Below are 20984 nucleotides of genomic sequence, written 5' to 3'. Positions count from 1 at the left end.
TGGCGGGCCAGCCTCGCTCGCTGGCGGGCCAGCCTCGCACGCTGGTGGGCCAGCCTCGCTCGCTGACGGGCCAGCCTCGCACGCTGGTGGGGCAGCCTCGCTCGCTGGTGGGCCAACCTCGCTCGCTGGTGGGCCAGCCTCGCACGGTGGGCCAGCCTCGCTCGCTGGTGGGCCAGCCTCGCTCGCTGGTGGGCCAGCCTCGCTCGCTGGTGGGCCAGCCTCGCTCTTTGGTGGGCCAGCCTCGCTCGCTGGTGGGCCAGCCTCGCTCGCTGGTGGGCCAGCCTCGCTCGCTGGTGGGCCAGCCTCGCTCGCTGGTGGGCCAGCCTCGCTCGCTGGTGGACCAGCCTCGCACGGTGAGCCAGCCTCGCTCGCTGGTGGGCCAGCCTCGCACGCTGGTGGGCCAGCCTCGCACGCTGGTGGGCCAGCCTCACACCCTGGTGAGCCAGCCTCGCACGCTGTTGCGCCAGCCTCGCACGCTGGTGGGCCAGCCTCGCTCGCTGGTGGGCCAGCCTCGCTCGCTGGTGGGCCAGCCTCGCACACTGGTGGGCCAGCCTCGCACGCTGGTGGACCAGCCTCGCACGGTCAGCCAGCCTCGCTCGCTGGTGGGCCAGCCTCGCACGCTGGTGGGCCAGCCTCGCTCGCTGGTGGGCCAGCCTCGCACGCTGGTGGGCCAGCCTCGCACGCTGGTGGGCCAGCCTCACACCTTGGTGAGCCAGCCTCGCACGCTGTTGCGCCAGCCTCGCACGCTGGTGGGCCAGCCTCGCTCGCTGGTGGGCCAGCCTCGCACGCTGTTGCGCCAGCCTCGCACGCTGGTGGGCCAGCCTCGCTCGCTGGTGGGCTAGCCTCGCTCGCTGGTGGGCCAGCCTCGCTCGCTGGTGGGCCAGCCTCGCTCGCTGGTGGGCCAGCCTCGCTCGCTGGTGGGCCAGCCTCGCTCGCTGGTGGGCCAGCCTCGCTCTTTGGTGGGCCAGCCTCGCTCGCTGGTGGGCCAGCCTCGCTCGCTGGTGGGCCAGCCTCGCTCGCTGGTGGGCCAGCCTCGCTCGCTGGTGGGCCAGCCTCGCTCGCTGGTGGGCCAGCCTCGCACGCTGGTGGACCAGCCTCGCACGGTGAGCCAGCCTCGCTCGCTGGTGGGCCAGCCTCGCACGCTGGTGGGCCAGCCTCGCACGCTGGTGGGCCAGCCTCACACCCTGGTGAGCCAGCCTCGCACGCTGTTGCGCCAGCCTCGCACGCTGGTGGGCCAGCCTCGCTCGCTGGTGGGCCAGCCTCGCTCGCTGGTGGGCCAGCCTCGCACACTGGTGGGCCAGCCTCGCACGCTGGTGGACCAGCCTCGCACGGTGAGCCAGCCTCGCTCGCTGGTGGGCCAGCCTCGCACGCTGGTGGGCCAGCCTCGCTCGCTGGTGGGCCAGCCTCGCACGCTGGTGGGCCAGCCTCGCACGCTGGTGGGCCAGCCTCACACCTTGGTGAGCCAGCCTCGCACGCTGTTGCGCCAGCCTCGCACGCTGGTGGGCCAGCCTCGCTCGCTGGTGGGCCAGCCTCGCACGCTGTTGCGCCAGCCTCGCACGCTGGTGGGCCAGCCTCGCTCGCTGGTGGGCCAGCCTCGCTCGCTGGTGGGCCAGCCTCGCTCGCTGGTGGGCCAGCCTCGCTCGCTGGTGGGCCAGCCTCGCTCGCTGGTGGGCCAGCCTCGCTCGCTGGTGGGCCAGCCTCGCTCGCTGGTGGGCCAGCCTCGCTCGCTGGTGGGCCAGCCTCGCTCGCTGGTGGGCCAGCCTCGCTCGCTGGTGGGCCAGCCTCGCACGCTGGTGGGCCAGCCTCGCACGCTGGTGGGCCAGCCTCGCTCGCTGGTGGACCAGCCTCGCACGGTGAGCCAGCCTCGCACGCTGGTGGGCCAGCCTCGCACGGTGGGCCAGCCTCGCTCGCTGGTGGGCCAGCCTCGCTCGCTGGTGGGCCAGCCTCGCTCGCTGGTGGGCCAGCCTCGCTCGCTGGTGGGCCAGCCTCGCTCGCTGGTGGGCCAGCCTCGCACGCTGGTGGGCCAGCCTCGCTCGCTGGTGGGCCAGCCTCGCTCGCTGGTGGGCCAGCCTCGCACGCTGGTGGGCCAGCCTCGCTCGCTGGTGGGCCAGCCTCGCACGCTGGTGGGCCAGCCTCGCACGGTGGGCCAGCCTCGCACGCTGGTGGGCCAGCCTCGCTCGCTGGTGGGCCAGCCTCGCACGCTGGTGGGCCAGCCTCGCTCGCTGGTGGGCCAGCCTCGCACGCTGGTGGGCCAGCCTCGCACGCTGGTGGGCCAGCCTCGCACGCTGGTGGGCCAGCCTCGCACGCTGGTGGGCCAGCCTCACACCCTGGTGAGCCAGCCTCGCACCCTGGTGAGCCAGCCTCGCTCGCTGGTGGGCCAGCCTCGCACGCTGGTGGGCCAGCCTCGCACGCTGGTGGGCCAGCCTCGCACGCTGGTGGGCCAGCCTCGCACGCTGGTGAGCCAGCCTCGCACCCTGGTGAGCCAGCCTCGCACGCTGGTGGGCCAGCCTCGCTCGCTGGTGGGCCAGCCTCGCTCGCTGGTGGGCCAGCCTCGCTCGCTGGTGCGCCAGCCTCGCACGCTGGTGGGCCAGCCTCGCACGCTGGTGGGCCAGCCTCGCACGCTGGTGGGCCAGCCTCGCTCGCTGGTGGGCCAGCCTCGCACGCTGGTGGGCCAGCCTCGCACGCTGGTGGGCCAGCCTCGCACGGTGGTGGGCCAGCCTCGCACGCTGGTGGGCCAGCCTCGCACGCTGGTGGGCCAGCCTCGCACGCTGGTGGGCCAGCCTCGCACGCTGGTGGGCCAGCCTCGCACGCTGGTGGGCCAGCCTCGCTCGCTGGTGGGCCAGCCTCGCACAGTGGTGGGCCAGCCTCGCACGCTGGTGCGCCAGCCTCGCACGCTGGTGCGCCAGCCCCGCACGCTGGTGCGCCAGCCCCGCACGCTGGTGGGCCAGCCTCGCACGCTGATGGGCCAGCCTCGCACGGTGGTGGGCCAGCAATCTGCTCACCAGCGAGGTGGGTGCTCCGTTTTCAAAAAGAAAACCCCATCCCACCACCTGCAACACTGGATTTAAAAAGCAAACCTTAGGACAGGGCAAAGAATTAAGTGAAGGTCATCAGAGCACCAGATGTGTCATGTATGGTAAGGGAAGATGCAGAGGACAGCCATTATAGTTCCTTAAATGATTTTAACAGAGAGCTCCCATTTGCAGATCCATGGAAAGCAGTGATTAGTAATTAAGTTGTTAAACTGATGGGAGAGCAATAGCAGGGATGAGGAGAGTGAGGAGCACTCTGCAGCATCCCGATATGTTTAAATGGAAGCAGGGCAGTGTCAGGAGAGCGAGTAGCAGCCGGAATGGCCTCAATAGTTATCCAGTAGGAAAGCAGGAAGAAATGAATGCCAGGAGAGGGGAAAGAATATCGCAATGTGACTTAACATCAGAGGAGAGGGAGTGGGGGCAAGTGTACAGGGAAATACCTCAGTTAAGCTACCTATAACTAAAACTAGACTAAAATCTAAGGAGTAAAATATCAGCTTTGTTGCTGAAATACATACACAAAGAGACCAAAGTGTCAGAGAAGCAACTGCGACGTACGCAAGCTGTGGAAAGCACCGTGGTCCCACACAACCACACCTGCAGCATTTGATTCCAGAAAACTCGGTGCAAACGTGGTCAAATGGTGCCCGAGGTACAGATGTTGTGGGGCATCAGGGAAGGGGAGTGTTGCGGGGACATTTGTATCACAAGGCTGTCACACCATGATATAAGAGGGCTTTCAGACAGGAATGCAGCAGTCATAGCGGACAGCATAGTCAAACAGATAGATCCTGTGTTCTCCAGCCATTAAGCTCTGAACGATTGGCACCAGGATTAAGGACACTTCTTCAGAGCTGGACAAGAGCTTGGGGCGGGGTGGGGGGGGGGGGGGGTTAGGAGGTGAAAGCTTCAGTTATCATGGTCCACATAGGAACCAACCTCTATCTATGAAAGAGGGTGCTGAAAGAGTTTGAAGAACTGGGGTCAGAATTAAAATGCAGAAACTCCGAGGTAATTCTTACCCGATTCATTTGCAAATTGAAGACAAACGGAGCAGCAGGTTCAATGCAAGGCTGCAAAACAGTAGTGTGGGAGGCAGGGAACTTGATTCATTTAGCATGAGCACTGATGGAACAGGGACCTGTTCCATTGGGGAAGACTCACTCAAAGGCAAGGATTAGTACGAGAAGAACTGCGATTTTCAATAAATGAAGGGGTTCGGTAATAAATTCAAAATCAATGAAAGAGCAAAATAGTAATTTGGGTAAAAAATCTGCAGATAGTATATTTGTACGTGCCAATCTTTGAGAACCAAACAGATGAATAGTACACGCCGAAATAAACGGAGACATGGTTGCAGAGTGACCAGGGTTGGGAAATAAATATCCCAAGATTTTTAAAAAGGAAGGCAAAATGGAAAAAGAGGAGCTGCCCCGATAATTAAGGAGGTGAAGATAATAGAGAAAAAAAATCTCAGCTTGAACAAATTGAGAATAGAATCTGTTTGGGTGGAATGAGGAAATAAGACAGAAATGCACGGGGTAGTTTATACATCTCGGAACAGCAGTTACAGGGTCAGAGAAGATGGAATAGGAAAGAGGGGCATTTAACGATGGTAAACACAGTCATTCGGAAGAACGTTCATCAACTCAAGTAGTGCGAAGTAGTTCAGTAGTAGTGCGAAGGATGAGTTCATGGAATGCGATCAAGATTGTTTTCTAGATCAGTATCTTCGGAATCAACAAAGAAATGAGCTGTTTTGGATCCAGCACTGTGCAGTGGGGCAAGGCTAATTGATTCCTGAAGAGTATTCAGAATATCAGCATTTTATATTGAGTTTGAGTACCATTTAGTTACTGCTGAAACGAGGTTTTAAATTGGGATTTTTCAAAAGCATTCACACAGAGGCTCTCGCTTCGAAGTGGGCTGATGGAATTGGGAGTAATGTATTATAGTAGATTGTGTAGTAGGCAATGATCATTCTCAGTTTAGCAAGTGGACTACTCAAAGATCAGGGATATGCCTCAGTTAGTTACGACCAACATCCATGTTGGGAGGCCGGTTTTGCGCAGTTGGTTGGATTGCCTGTTCATGAGGCAGAGCAAAGCCAACAGCGTGGGTTCAATCCCTGTACCGACTGAGGGTAATCACATAGGCCTCGCCTTCTCAACCTTGCCCCTCACCTGAGGTGTGCTGACCTTCAGGTTAAATCACCACCAGTCAGCTTTCTCCCTCAAAGGGGAAAGCAGCCACGCCTTAAGTTGAGGGAATGGAGTGCAATTTATTAAAGTTTGTTAACGATACTTTCTCACACTATATGGGTAAACTGGAGAAGGACTGATCAAAGTGAGCAGGCAAGAATTTTGCAGGAGAACATAATGTGGCAAACTCTGAAATGAATCAATTTGGGAGGAAAAAATAGGAAAGCAGAGTATTTTTGAGACTGTAAAATTTGCATTCAAAGGGATCTGGGTGTCCTTGAACGCAAGTCAGAGAAAGTTAACCTGCAGGTGCAGCAACCAATTAGGAAAACAAATAGCATGTTATCCTTCATTACAAAACAAATGGCAAGGACACCGAAATACGTCTTACTGCAATTGTGCAGGGTCTTGGTGAGATCACAACTGCAGTGTGGACAGTTTTGGTTCCATTTACAAGGCCTTGCATTCCTGGCCTGAAAAGCCAAAGCCAATATTTCCAAGAGGTAAATCTCATTGAAACGTAGACATTTTTTTCCGGGGCTTGGCAAGATAGATGCTTGGGCGACATTTTGTCTGGCTGGAGAGTCAGGAGCTGCAGGTTCCTGCTCAGGATAGGAGGCCAGCCTTTCAGGACCAAGATGAAGAATAATTGATTTCCATAAAAGGGATGTGAACCTTTGGAATTCCCTACTCCAGGGAGCTGCCCTCATTCATTGTGTATTTTCTGGTTACTGAGTGAACCAAGGGTTATGGGAAGGTATCAGTGAGGGAGGAGGTTGGTTTTGAGCTCGCTGAATGTCAGAGCGGGTTTGGGGAGGGGTTTGGCAAATGGCCCACTGCTCCTATTTCTTGCGTTCTTGTTTAAAGTTAGAAATGTACTTGTCTCACACACGACATAAAGGTGTCAGAATGGTCAGTTTTATTTCTAATCCTACAAATCCGAATCAGCTGAAATGCTTTGAATAAAAAAGCAAGAGGCGACTAGATGCAATTCTATGCAATACAGAAAATACTCTGCAAGTGACCTGGCCTCATCAATCTGCATGTGACCAGATTTCAGTCGGCCAATTCTACCTTGGGGAATATTTTCCAATTTTAATCAATATCCCTCTCATGCCATGAAAGGGAATGCTCAGTAGCAGAGTCACTTCCGCAGTTCTCTTCAAATATTTTTATGCCACTTCTCATTTCCAGTCTAGTTGGTGGCAAGGAATGTGGCCAGACACTTGGTGTTGCAACCCCACGCCCTTTCCAAAGTGTTTGAAAGGCGAGTTTGAAAGATCGGCGCAGGCTTGGAGGGCCGAAGGGCCTGTTCCTGCGCTGTAATTTTTCTTTCTTTGTTCTTTGAGTCAATTTAGTGGGTGCAATGGTTACATGAAGGGCAGTCTGAAATTCAGATCGGAAATAACAGCAGATCGGTCAATATTTGACAAAGCTTGTGAAGAAGTGTCTCTACAAAATGATAAATCTGCCTTTACTCTTTCAACTTCTGATGGGCCTGCTGCGTGCTTTTGGTTTCCATTTTAGTTGCTGAAATGAAATTCGCAGAGCTCCTTTCATGGCACAAGCCCAAGCCCTCCCCCTTCGAAAAGACAACAGCGACTACCTGAAGCACCCCAGAAAAGCGCAATGAAAAGCCAATTTCTAGTGCTAGCGATGCATAATGGCATGGCATTGACTTCTTACCCTTGTCCTCGGCACTTTTACTCCTTTCTAATTCCACGTTCCCCTTCCTGTGCCAAAGGATCGTCTTTCCATGTCTCATTTTACACCGGCCGCCCCTGATTGGTTTCTCTCTCACAGAAAACGGCAGGAAGTAATGAGAGTGCAGTTTAGCCACCGGTTCTACAGATGTACTCAGTCGGAGCAACGGTGAGATTTGCAAAGTGCAACTGTTTCTCATGCTAGTGGTCCAATTGCTTGGGAGAACAGTGTTATCAATGGGAGCAGGACAAAGTTCGCAAGGTGTAAGGCAAGGAGGAGTTAACTCAGCGTCTGCTTCGTCAGAGGGTTTGGGAGGATAAAGAGAGGACGGAGAGTCAACTGGTTCCTTTCTTAACCTGGGCATTCTGCACATAGTTAACTGGCCAGTGAATGTCTGCTTACTGAAGTTATCAAGAGGGCTAGTACAAGGAGACGGTTTGATGTTACTAGTGTGGCACTGGAGTGCTGGGAAAGAAACCTCAGGTGATACTGGGCATGCAGGGATTAATGAGGTCAGTGCAGTACCTGTGGGCCATGTGCTGCTGTCAGAAGTGCTTGATTTTCGTGGCCCCTTTTTCTTGAGCCTGTATTGCTCAGCTAAGTCCAGGAGTTCACCCCGTGGCTTGCGGCCATCAGGCGAAGGGGTGAAGAATTTGCTAAGGCCATCAATGAGCCCTTTGGTTTTCTTGTTCATTTTCAGCCGGGAAGATTTGGTGGTTCGCGAGTTCGAAGTGCTCAGTCCATCCAACCGTCCCGACTTCGATGAGGGGATTGCTGAAAGTTTGCGTTTGCGGCCCCGACCAGGACACTGTCTCTCTTTGTCAAATGGCTGGGAACCTTTTGATCTGTGGAAAGAGAAAAAAGTATCCGTGTTCTGTTATTCAAAGAGCATCTTCCCTGACTGCATGAAACACTTTCATAAAATGCAGGTCATCCCGCCAGTAAGCCAAATAAAACACAAAGCAAGGAATCAATTTATAATTCACAAATACGTGCACAAAAGTGGTGAAGATATGGTGAAGATTACTATGTAAAGTTGAAGAGTATGGGATTACGGGTAATGTCTGGAGATGGATAGAAAACTGGTTAGCAAACAGGATTCAAAAAGTAGGAATACATTAGCCTTTTTCTGATTGGCAGGCAGTGACTAGTGGGGTACCGCAGGGATCTGTGCTCGGACCCCAACTGTTCACATTGTATATTAATGAATTGGACGAGGGACTAAATGTATTATTTCCAAATTTGCAGATGATACAAAGTTGGTGGGAGGGTGAGCTGTGAGCATGCAAAGATGCTTCAGCGGGATTTGGACAGACTGAGTGAGTGGGTACATACATGACAGATTATCATGTGGATAAATGTGAGGATATCTGTTTCGATAGCAAAAATAGCAAGGCAGATTATTTGAATGGGTGTAAATTGAGAGAAGTGGATACTTGGCGAGACCTTGGTGTCCTCGCGCATCGTCGCTGAAAGTCAGCGCGCAGGTACAGCAGGCAGTAAATATGCAAGATGCTATCTCAGCCTTCATAGCAAGAGGATTTGAGTATCGGAATCAGGATGCTTCACTGCAATTGTATCAGGCATTGGTGAGGCCACACCTGGAGTAGTGTGTGCAGTTTTGGGGTCCTTATCTGAGGAAGGATGTTCTTGCTACGGAGGGAGTGCAGCGAAGGTTAACCAGGCTGATTCCTGGGATGGCGGGACTGTCATATGAGGAGAGACTAAGTCGGTTAGGATTATAATCATTGGAGCTTGGAAGAGTGAGAGGGGATCTTGTTGAAACTTATAAAATTCTAACAGGATTGGACAGGGTAGATTCAGAATGTTCCCGATGGTGGGGGAGTCCAGAACGAGGGGTCAGAGTTTGAGGATAAGGGGTAAACCTTTGAGGACTGAGGTGAGGAGAAATTTCTTCACCCAGAGAGCGGTGAATCTGTGGAACTCACAACCACAGAAAGTAGTTGAGGCCAAAACGTTGTGGAATTTCAAGAAGGAATTAGATATAGCTCTTGGGGCTAAAGGGATCAAGGGATATGGGGGGGGGGGGAGCGCAGGGGGAGGGACAGGATCAGGATATTGAACTTGATGATCAGCCATGATCATAGTGATGGGCAGAGAAGGCTCTCAGGGCCTTCTCCTGCCTCCGTTTTCTATATACGTTTCTCAGTAGGTCCACGACACCACCTGCTGGATAATACCACAGTGGTTGGCACTGCTGTCTCACAGCGCCAGGAACCTGGGTTCGATTGCGGCCTTAGGTGACCTTCTCCCGGTGTCTGCGTGGGTTTCCTCCGGGTGCTGCAGTTCCCTCCCACGGTCCAAAGATGTGCAGGTTTGGTATATTAGCAATGATCAATGCGGAAGATTACAGGGTAGGGCGGGGGAGTGGATCTTGGTCGAGTGCTCTGTTAGAGGGTTGCTGCAGACCCAATGGGCTGAATGGCCTCCTTCTGCACTGAAGGGCTTCCATGAACATGCATCACATTTTTGTTGAGTATTTTAAAGCGTAACCATATCTTTAAGAGTAACCAGAGGAATAGACAGAAGTGTTTGAATAAATCTGGCGATTCTAATGTTACAAGTGAGTATCATGCAGCTCCTCATTTGCAGGATAAATGCATTTCATTTAGTGTTGGGTAACATTCATGACATGACTTTTGGTTATTTTTCTCTTCAAACAAATTGGGCAATCTGAGGGTTTATGAGGACAGCTGGTCTGAATAGTGTGAAATACTACTGCAAGTGGTTCTTCTGTGGTGCTAGCTATCACACACCGAGTGGGATGCAATCAATATTTGAGAAGGGGTTTATTGCGAGGAACCCAAGTATTAGAAGCCAACAAATTGGGCCAAGGCGCATGGTTGAATGATCTCAGTTCATTTGCATGGCCTACGCAAATGCTCCATTGGTAAAACGTCTCAATAAACAGGACCGTCAAGCATTTGGAACATATCCTGTGTCCCATGCATTGATGCTTTTCATTTTTCCATGGAATTTGTGGTGACTTTTTCCATTCAGATTCACACACTTCCAATGGCGCACAAGATAATCTCCTCACATTCTTAGGGAACAATCTGTTGTAATATATATTCATCTTAAAATCTGTGTGTAATTGTTAAAATAAAGAGGGAATAAAGGAGTATTGCGCACAGTGGCACAGTGTTTAGCACTGTTGCCTCACAGCTCCAGGGGCCCGGGTTCAATTCTGACCTCGGGTGACTATCTGTTTGCATATTCTCCCCATGTCTGTGTGGGTTTCCTCTGGGTGCTCCGGTTTCCTCCCACAGTCCAAAGACGGGCGGGTTAGGTGGATTGGCCGCGATAAATTGCCCTTAGTGTCCAGAAAAGGTTAGGTGGGGTTACTGTTAGGGGATAAGGTGGCGGTGTGGGCTTAAGTCGGGTGCTCTTTCCAAGGCTGGTGCAGACTCGATGGGCCGAATGGCCTCCTTCTGCATTGTAGATTCCATGATTGTATGACTGGACTGCACACAGAACAATACTTTTCACTGTACCTCGGTACACGTGACAATAAATCAAATCAATCAACCGACAACCAGGGCAGGATTCCTGATCTGGGCTGAATGGTGAAGTAAAATCAGCTATCAAGCTTTTTGCTTACCCGATGAAACAAATTTGTCTGAGAATGGAAATGGTCAAGACAGAATGAGGACCAAGACAGATGCACCTCTAAACCTCTAAACTGTCTAAACCTCTGCCCAGCACCTGTAAAATCAGGATCTACCACACCGCTGAGGGGAAATTGCAGATTCTAAATAGATATCGCAGCAACGCTTTATACAATACGATGTTTTGAAACGCACACTTCCTGATTCAATTTGCTTCAACTTCAGCAAAGCAAATTCACTCTTGGAACAAATTCTCAAATTGCAGGTACCAGTATAAAGAGCTCCAAGTCATCACTGTCGCCTGCAAACAAAATGTCAATGACTCCATTCCTAACCGGATTTTCGAACACGACCTACGTAAGAAAGTATAAGGCCAAAAGTGGTTTGTTAACGTACGTCTTGTTGAACCTCAAGTTCTAACCTGTGCATTTTGTCCAATGCTGTTCAACTGGTTCATCAACAGCTTGCATTGTGTTATGGCTTTGACATAAGAAAATGTTGTCAGGTGCTTGACAAGTCACAAACAAACTTTGAGACTGAACCACAGGAGGAAATATTAGGCGAAATGACCAAAAGCTGAGTCAAAAAGGTGGATTTGAAGTTCCGTCAATTCCAAATTTAGGACCTTTATGGCTGAAAGCACATCCGCCTGTGGAGCAATAAAAATCGGAGATGGTCAAGGGGCTAGAATTGGAAGAGAGAGTGTGGAGAGTTTTCCCCTGGTTAACCTCTTCGCATTGATATCCTTCTAAAATGTCTTTGGATTTACCCTACTTTTACCAGCCAGAGCTTTCTCATATTCTCTCTTTGCTCTCCTAATCTGCTTTCTTAAACTCCATCCAGCCCTTTCTGTACTCCACGAATGCCTCTGTTGATTTGCTCCCCTTGTACTTGCTAAAAGTCTCTCTTCTCCTTCTCATCGTATCCTGAATGTCTCTGGTCACCCATGGTTCTCTGGGCTTGTTACTCCTTCCTATTACCCTGGAAGGAATATATTGGGCCTGGACCCTCCCCATTTCCTTTTTGAAGCCGCCCATTGGTCTTCTGTAGATCCAATCTAACCTGGCCAGATCCTGTGGTATTTTATGAAAATCCACTCTCCCCAATCCAAAACATTTTTTTTTGCAATTTCTTTATATATTTGTCCACAACAAGCTTACCATGTACCATGTTGTGATCGCTCTCACTAAAATGCTCCCCCACCAATACATCAACCCCCTGTCTGGCTTCATTCCCCAGAATTAGGTGCAGCACTGCACTGTCCCTTGTTGGACCCTCTGCATATTGAGGTAAAAAGTTCTCCTGTATACATCTTAAGAACTCCACTCCATCTAAGCCCTTAACACGATAACTATCCCAATTAATACATCTCTAGTTTGGTGGGGAGAGTGAAAGCTGATCTGGCAAGGTGGGATGGTCTCCCTCTGTCACTGGCAGGTCGGGTACAGGCGGTTAAAATGAACGTGTTGCCACGATTTCGGTTTATTTTTCAATGCCTGCCGATTTTCCCCCAAAGGCTTTTTTCTGAGAGATTGAGGGAGGATTATGTCGTTCATATGGGGAGGGAAGTTGGCCAGAGTTAGAAAGGTGCTGCTGCAGAGGGGAAGGCAGGCAGGGGGTTTGGGTCTTCCGAACCTGATGTATTACTACTGGGCGGCGAATGTGGAGAAGGTGCGGAGCTGGGTCAGAGGGGTTGATTCCCAGTGGGTCAGAATGGAGGAGAGTTTGTGCAGGGGGTCGGGATTGAAAGCACGAGCAACAGCGCCACTCCCGATAGCCCCGGGGAAATACTCAGCGAGTCCAGTAATAATAGGTTCATTGAGAATTTGGGGGCAGTTTCGCCAACACTTTGGGTTGGGGGCAGGGTCAAGGGAAATGCCGATTCGGGGGAACCACAGATTGGAGCCAGGGAGGTGGGTTGGAAATTTTCGGAAATGGGAAGAGAAGGGGATTAAGACACGAAAAGATTTGTTTCTTCGGGGTCGGTTTGCAGGATTGAAGGAGCTGGAAGCGAAGTATGGGCTGGAGCAGGAGGGAATGTTTAGCTACATGCAGGTTCGCGATTTTGCCAGAAAGGAGATACAGAGCTTCCTGGTGGAGCCGGCCTCCACATTGCTGGAGGAGGTGCTGACAACAGGGGGGCTGGAGAAGGGGGCAGCGTCAGCAGTTTACGGGGCTATTTTGGAAGAGGAGAAGGCACCACTGGAAGGGATCAAAGCAAAGTGGGAGGAGATCTGGTGTGAGATGCTCCGGAGAATGAATGCCTCCACCTCGTGCGCGAGGTTGGGGCTGATACAGCTGAAGGAGGTTAACAGAGCACACCTCACAAGGGCGAGGATGAGCCGATTCTTTGAAGGAGTAGAAGATGTGTGTGAACGTTGCGCGGGGCGGGGGGGGGGGGGGGGGGGGGGGGGGGGCGGGCGCTAATCACGTTCATATGTTTTGGTCCTGTCCAAAGCTGGAGGATTACTGGAAGGAGGTTTTTTGGGTAATTTCTAAAGTGGTGCACGTGAAACTGGATCCGGGCCCTCGGGAGGCCATATTCGGGGTGTCGGACCAACCGGGGTTGGAAACGGGCGCGGAGGCAGATGTTGTAGCCTTCGCCTCGTTGATCGCCAAAGGTGGATCCTGATGGGTTGGAGAGCAGCCTCTCCACCCTGTGCCCTGGCGTGGCGGGGGAACCTGCTGGAATTCCTGACTCTTGAGAAGGTTAAGTTTGAACTGCGGGGAAGGATGGAGGGGTTCTACAATTCAGGGGCATTACTCATTCTGCACTTTCGAGAACTGGATAACAGTGAACATTAGTTGGAGCGGGTGAGTGGGAGGGTTGGGGTCGGGGGGCTGTGTGTGTTCATGGTGACTATGGGTGATTCCTGATTCCATTTTGTCATTTGTTTATGTGAACATGCGGGCTGATGTTTGGGGTTTGGTGGGAGGATGGGATCGTTGTCATTGATATGGCGATTGACATATTTGTTGCTGATTATTGTTTATTGTTGGTGGATGTAAATTTGGGAGAAAATGTGAAAGAGGAGAATAAAAAATATATTTTTTTAAACTATCCCAATTAATGTTCTGTAAACTTTCTGAGCTGGTATAGTAAGTTTCCAGTCCTGACAATCTTGCAGCCATGTCTCAGTAATGGCTACTATATCCACGTCTCCAATTTGAATTTGTGCCTGCAGTTCATTTAATTTATTCCTTCCACTCGTTTGTGTAAAGAACTCTTGTGCAGGCAGACACACTAACCCAGTGTTTTTCAAACTTTTGTTCCGGGACCCATTTTTACCAACCAGCCAACCTTCGCGACCCATGCTGGCCGACCTTCGCGACCCACGCTGGCCGACCTTCGCGACCCACGCTGGCCGACCTTCGCGACTCACGCTGGCCGACCTTCGCGGCCCACGCCAGCTGACCTGCGCGACCCACCATTTTGTCTCACCTTGTTTGGTGCTGACAAAAATGGAGGAAATGATTTTGGGCCCCTTTGGCCCCAATGATCCCTTTGTTCCCCCGAACTTGAAAAAAAAGGCTGCGACCATAAAAAAAAAAAATTGCGGCCGCACGGTGCACGCGTGCCTGATCATCGTTGCGCATGCGCATAGTTTTGAGCATGTGCACCGATGATCGGGTACGCATGCGCAGTGCAGCCAAATATTTTAAATCTGTTCCTGGCCATTTTGAAGGCCGCTCGCAGCCGGCATTATTAAAAGCCGGCTGCTGCGGCTGTTGCGCGTGGATTTGCGCGATCGGGAGCGCCGCGACGGACGGCTCCGCGACCCTCCCACGACCCAACCGCGGGGTCGCGCCCCTGAGTTTGACTAACCTGTCCCTCAGTAGCGATGCTCTATTCTCCCTTTATTATTTCTCTCTTCCGGTTTAATGAATAGTTTTGCCATTACCTGCCGTACCTCAAGTCGGATTCCGGATTGTTTCTTTACTCTGTCCTGTGACTTGTTTTTGAAACTGTATCGACTTTCCCTGAGGGGAAGTTCCCTATTCCCAGAACCATTCTTGTGAATCTTTTCTCCACCCTCCCGAATGCTTTCACATCCGCCCTAAAATGTGGTGCCCAGAGCGGAGTGCAATATCCCAGTTAATGCTGAACCACTGATGTAGTCAGGATTAACATAACATCCTTGAATTTGTGTTCTATGCTCTTATTCATAAAGTTCTCTATCTTGTAAGCATTATTAACCACTCCCTCAATCTGTCCTGTCACATTAAATGATTGGTACATGTGCACCAGGTCCCTCTGGTGCTACACTCCGTTTAGAATTGGACCCTTTACTTCTCTCTATGTTCTACCGACAAAAATGAACCCTTCTCTGCATTAAGCCTAATCTATTACTACTTGTCCTCCTATTCCACCAATTTATGTCCTTTTGAAGCTTAACATTATCCTTCCCACAGATCACAATGTTTACAAATTGTGTGTCACTGGCAAATGTTTAAATTCTGCCCTGTACACAAATTTTGAATGACTGAAATATATATCATTGGGAAGAGCAAGGGTCTTGACACCAAACCCTGGGGAACTCCATGACCAGCTCCATTATAAACAGCAGATTAGCTGTTGCAATGTTGCAGAGGTGCAAATCAGTGGTGTTAGTGACATTGCAGGAAAGTGACAGGAAGCTCTTCACAGGATTAGACATATAAGCAATGGTGTAGAAATTCTGGTTCAGCGTCACACAGCAGGCAGGGGTTGAGTCAGTGTCAAGGGAATGTAGTTTGTGATGTAAACTGAAGACAATGGCTTCTGTCTTCACAATATTTGGTTATAGAGAATCTCTGCTCATTAATAGACGACATCGGACAATTTACAGAAGTGCGGGGGTCCCGATGAGCTAGGTATTTATCAGTGCATATATGGAAACTCATGCCATATTTTCCGATGTCACTGAGGGGCAGGATGTAAATAAGAAACAGGAGGGAGGCCAGGGACATGAGAGGTAATAGCGCAGGATTAAAAGATGGGAAAACATATTCTGAGTGTTCGGATTTTTAACACTTAGTAGCTAATTATAATATTGTCTCATCATACTCCAGGTGTGCAGACAGGGTACACGGGAGATCTTTGTTGCCGGTGTCACCCTGCAGGAGCATGTCCAACCAGAGATAACAAACTCAGTTGTAAGGAACCATCAATTCTACCTTGTCCATGACGGACTCCAATTGCACATTTCTGCCATCGTGATGAAGTGCCTGGCATCCTTCGAATGTCATTCCTCCTTGGCACCATATCAGAGGTCAGATGGCAAAACAGTCCCAAACAATAATTCATTTTGTCAAATACTTACACTCTTTTATTCTTTAATCTGTTTTTCGAGTGCCCTATTGCTGTTGCGTAGCGTCGTTTAATCTGTACAGCTTTCTTGTGTAACAGTTTTCTTCCCTTTTTCCGAGGCCGACAAATCTGACACACCCACATGCCTGTGATGGGAGATGACAAAATGACTGCATGTTTCACCTGTGAGAAGCTAATATTCTTTTATCTACAGAAATTCATGCTTACAAATGCCTAACGTAGGGCAAAGTTCCATAAGTATTTACTTGCAAGCATTTCTCCTTCCCATCTCATTTTAGAAGGATTGTCTCGGCTAGAAAAGGGATTCAGGGTCCCAGTTCAGCCTCTCGTGAAATCTCAATCCGGTGCGTCAAACGCCACTTTAGCTCCAATTCGGACAAGAGGAGATTTAACCTGAACAAGTGTTTGCTTTCTCGGGTTTGTTTGGGGAACAGGTAAGCTTTTCTGGATTATACACACTACTGAATAAGTCATGAACACTGGTGCTCCCATCAACCTCGTGTCAATATGAGACTGTGGATCGGCTCACGGACACGCACCAGTGCACTAGTGGATGCAGTGATACAGTCCTTTCAGCTTCTGACTGACCGCCTGATTCAGGATGGGAGGTAGAATTATGGATCGGAGAATCTGTCCACCATCACTCATCTTTTCTGACTTTACTTGTCCATTTTCAGTCAGTGACGACATTCAGTCCGATTAACAATCAACGCCTGACATTTTCTAACCTCAAGAGGGTTTAATCAGAGCAGCTGGTAAATAATGAAATAATGACAAGAGTGATTATCAAATCATTATTGAAATCGATGGGTTCAAGACATATAAAAAAGTGGATTTGACTAATCACCTGAAGGCCCTTACCTTGAATAAAATATATTCAAAAGGTTTTTTAAAACAAATCATTCTGGGAACATGGACATCACTGGCAAGGCCAGGTTCATCCTGATTGTCCAGGAGATGTTGTGAGCTGCCTTTTTGAAATGCTGTGGTCTGTGTGGTGTAGGTCCGCTCACAGTGCTGTTAGTGAGGGAATTCCAGGATTTTCATCCAGTGACAGTGAAGGAACGGTGATATATTTCCAAGTCCTGATGGCGTATGGCTTAGAGAGAACTTGTAGGCGGTGATGTTCCCATGAATCTGCTGCCCATGTGTAGGTTGTGGATTTGGAAGGTACTGTTTCAGGAGACTTGGTGAGTTGATGCAGTACATCTTATATATTGTGACACACGACTCCCACTGTACTTTGGTGGTGAAGGGAGTGTTTTAATTTGGTGAATAGAGTATGTTTCTCCTGGATTCTATGACATAAGAGGAACAGAGCTGGAGAAGAGCTTTGCTCCACTCTATTCCCACCCCCCCCCCCCAGAACATTTTTAATAACTCTCAAACTCAGTTAACATGAAGCTGTCTCGTCCCTTCTTGGAACTGACAGATCTTTTGTTCCACCAACTTGTGCTGGTCATATTCTCACCCAACCTCTGACTTAATCAGTTGTTCTTGCAAATCCTACTTTTTTCCTTGTCCCCAATATGCCCCTGGTGATTTAATTCTGGAAAGCTAATTTAGATTCAGCTAGTCCAAGCCTTCCTGATATTTATTTTATTCCTGCGGCAGTTCTCAGTGATGTACCCCATATAGCTGACTTGTAATGAAGTCTAGACTTGTTAAATTCAATATCAGGTGCAAGGTTGGCTTTACATCCTGCCTAATCGTACTCTCTACCTGACTTGTAGGTTTCCCACCCGAGTTACATTAAAACTACCCCCATAATTATGAAAATCAAAAGGCACATTGAACTTCTCTTTCCGAAATGTCACATATAAAGCAATACCTAGACATGACATACCAACCAAATTAAATCTCAGAAGGACAGAAATGAAACTTAACCCAAGAAAATGGAGAGATCAGAAGGGGAAACATGACCAAACAACATTGCAACAATTTGATGGTATTTTTTCAGTTCATTCTGTGATGTGGATGTCACTGACAAAGCCAGCATTTACTGCCACCCTCGAGAGGGTGGCTGTCTTCCACCTTCTTGAATACAACAAAGTTGCTTCCTAAGCTAGGGTAGTTAAGAGCCAGCCACATTGCTGTGCATCTGCAGCCACATCTGGCCGAGACCAGGTCGAGAAGTCAATATTTCCCCTGAAGAACACGGGTGGACCAGAGGGATTAAATAGTTCCCCAGTCACCATTACTGAATTTGAGCTCATGTCTACACATGATTCATCCAGGCCTCTGAATTGCAACTGTTTGCTCTTGTAACCAATGTAAAGGTACTGGGCGCTGCATTTTACAGGAACCTCCAATCATTTTGCCAGAACATGGTGCCAGGAGAGGGGAAAACATAGCACCCTTTCAATGGTACACAAGACTCTCTTCAATGTCAACTATCTCAGTACTTCAACAGTTTTCCAATACCAAATTGTTTGTTTACATTCAGAAAAATATGTCTTTGCAGAAAATTACTCTGTGAGAGAAGAGCTGTAGAGAATTGCTGGAAAATGTTCCCAAGGCTAAGACTGGGAATCTACCACGGCAAGATTCTTGTGCTTGGACTGACCTTCCACAACTTAAAATCAACGATATGTCAAAGAGAGACTCTTACCTTTCGGCATCCTGGTGAGAGGTGGGTCACAGCACTCCATGTGAAACCCTCGATCACATGAGTCACAGAACAACATATTATCCTACAGAGGAGGAGGAGTGGCAGAAATCATTATTCATCTTAATCATTCCGCAAGTGATATTGAAGAAATAACAGCAGAACAACAGCGAGTTGCTGGCACCGTGTCCCATGTGTGGATTAGATGCTGCTTTAATAAGCAGCCCTTGCCAAATCATGTGTGAGCTTCCAAAAGCAGCCAGGTAAAGAGGAAGCCCTGTTTTGTGTTAGAGGGCTAGCTCAGTTAGATTAACACAATTCAACAGTGGACCGTCAGCTTCTAAGCCACAAAATTTTCAGGCAGCCTTTGCCACCGTCCATTTTACAACCTTAAATGTTAATATACGGAACAGATCTTTCCAAAAGAAAAAAATAGTTCGTCCAAGAACGATCACAGCTTTCGAAAACTAATTCACTCTTCGACCACAACCCTGTACTCTTGAACACCTTTACCAATTCCAAAACTTCGATCTATTTTTACCTCATCTTCAAAAATCCTAGTTTCTAAAAAAAAAAAATTTTTTAGTGTAGCCAATTCATTTTTCCCAATTAAGGGCCAATTTAGCTTGGCCAACCACCTACCCTGCACATCTTTGGGTTCTGTGGGGGTGAGACCCACGTAGACACGGGGAGAATGTGCAAACTCCACACGGACAGTGACCCGGGGCCGGGATCGAACCCGGGACCTCGGTGCCGTGAGGCAGCAGTGCTAACCACTGCGCCGCCGTGCTACCCAAATCCTAGTTTATTAAAGGCATTACATAATGCAAGTGGTTGGTTCTCAAGAATTAACAACTTTAATTTATATGGTGCCTTTAATAAGGCAATACATCCCAACGCACGTTACAGGAGTGTTAGCAACCAAAATATTATACTGTAGTCTTTTTCGGAGCAAGAAGGTTTGATTCTCTTTAAGTCTTTGGTGAAAGAATAACTAGAAATCCTTTATCTAAAGAAATACTGATGTAATAAAGATACTAATTTGACCACATATACCTTGCGGGTTCCTGCTCTGAGGGATCTAGCAGTGCAAGATATCAAAGGCCATGTCAGAAAGGTGGGTTTTAAAGAGAAGTTTAAAGGAATAGAGAGAAGTTAAGAAGCAGTAGGTTTAAAACGGCGATGAGGAGGAACTACTTCTCACAAAGGGTGCTGTATCATAGAATTTACAGTGTAGGAGGCCATTCGGCCCATCGAGTCTGCACCGGCCCTTGGAAAGATCACCCTACCCAAGCCCACACGCCCACCCAATTCCCGTAACCCCACGGGGCAATTTTGCATGACCAATCCACCTGACCTGCACATCTTTGGACTGTGGGAGGAAACCGGAGCACCCGGAGGAAACCCACGCAGACACGGGGAGAACGTGCAGACTCCGCACAGTGACCCAAGCCAGGAATCGAACCTGGGACCCTGGAACTGTGAAGCAACTGTGCTAACCACTGTGCTACCGTGCCCCCCCTGTGCTGAATTTGTGGAACTCGCTGCACCATAGTGTGGTAGAGTCTCAATCATGAAATGGTTTCAAGGAGATAGATTTCTTTCTGATTTAATAAACAGGTTAAAGGGATGTGGGGGACAGGCAGGAATGCGGATTTGAGGCCGTGAAGAGATCAGCCTTGATCTGATTGAATGGTGGAGCACGCTCGAAGGGCTGAATTGCCGACTTGTGCTCCTAATTCCAGTGTTCCTATGTTTCGGGAGACAGTTCCAGAGCTTTGAGCCAAAACACCTAAAGGCATGGTGGGTGGACAAGCGGCCAGAATTGGAGGAACAGAGAGATGTTCGGGTTGTAGGGCTGGAAGTGGTTACAAAGATTGGGAGATGCGAGGCAATGCAGGCACCTGAAGACAAGGGCGAGACACTGCCTGGCCAGCAGCCAGCGAGCAGGCTGTGAGCACAGAATGTTAGGTGGAGGGACTTGAGACTCGTTCGGATACCTGGCCTTGGAAATTTGTCAGCACCCTCCGCCCGCTCCACAATGACATACATGCTGTCATCTTCGCCAATGGACCACCAAAAGCTTGCCCATCGTAAAGACTGGGGTTAAGCAAGGTGATGGAATCTGTGGTTTCAAAGATTTTTCAAAAGATGTTTTTAAAGAGGATCTGGAAACGGAAACCTGCAAAACTAAACTGGCCCTTCTACTTTCTAAGGAAACAAAGACTGAAACTGAGAACCAAAACCAAAACCTCTGGGGGACAAACTACTTGACGATATAGAAAAGGACACACAGCAGAATTTAGATGATGATCCAAGTCAGGCTGAAGAGTCCAGATCCAGAAACTGAGAAGAGTAAACTATACAATTGACTTCTTTGAATTCAATAGGGTAATAAAAAAACCTTCAAAACTGTTATATTATCGGGAATCTGAACACAGCAAGGGATGAGTGAAATCAGTCTCAGAGCAACAAAGATGTTGGTGACAGTGGTTG

General features: G+C 49.7%; 1 protein-coding gene across 2 annotated transcripts in view; it reads right to left on the bottom strand.

Annotated features, from left to right (window-relative positions):
• LOC140396944 (histone acetyltransferase KAT6A-like) overlaps positions 1–20984 on the bottom strand; it is a 616358-nt gene that overhangs the window by 86535 nt on the left and 508839 nt on the right. The window contains exons 5-7 of one of the 2 annotated variants that reach the window (XM_072485891.1): positions 18492–18573; positions 15873–16005; positions 6923–7785 (exon numbers count right to left, since the gene is read on the bottom strand). In XM_072485891.1, coding sequence (XP_072341992.1) covers positions 6923–7785; positions 15873–16005; positions 18492–18573 — 1078 coding nt within the window. The remainder of the gene's footprint in view (positions 1–6922; positions 7786–15872; positions 16006–18491; positions 18574–20984) is intronic. The other variant, XM_072485892.1, reaches the window with a different exon arrangement.

The sequence above is a fragment of the Scyliorhinus torazame genome, chromosome 20, assembly GCF_047496885.1.
Source record: "Scyliorhinus torazame isolate Kashiwa2021f chromosome 20, sScyTor2.1, whole genome shotgun sequence".
NCBI lineage: Eukaryota > Metazoa > Chordata > Chondrichthyes > Carcharhiniformes > Scyliorhinidae > Scyliorhinus > Scyliorhinus torazame.
This window is presented reverse-complemented; position numbering and strand designations above follow the sequence as displayed.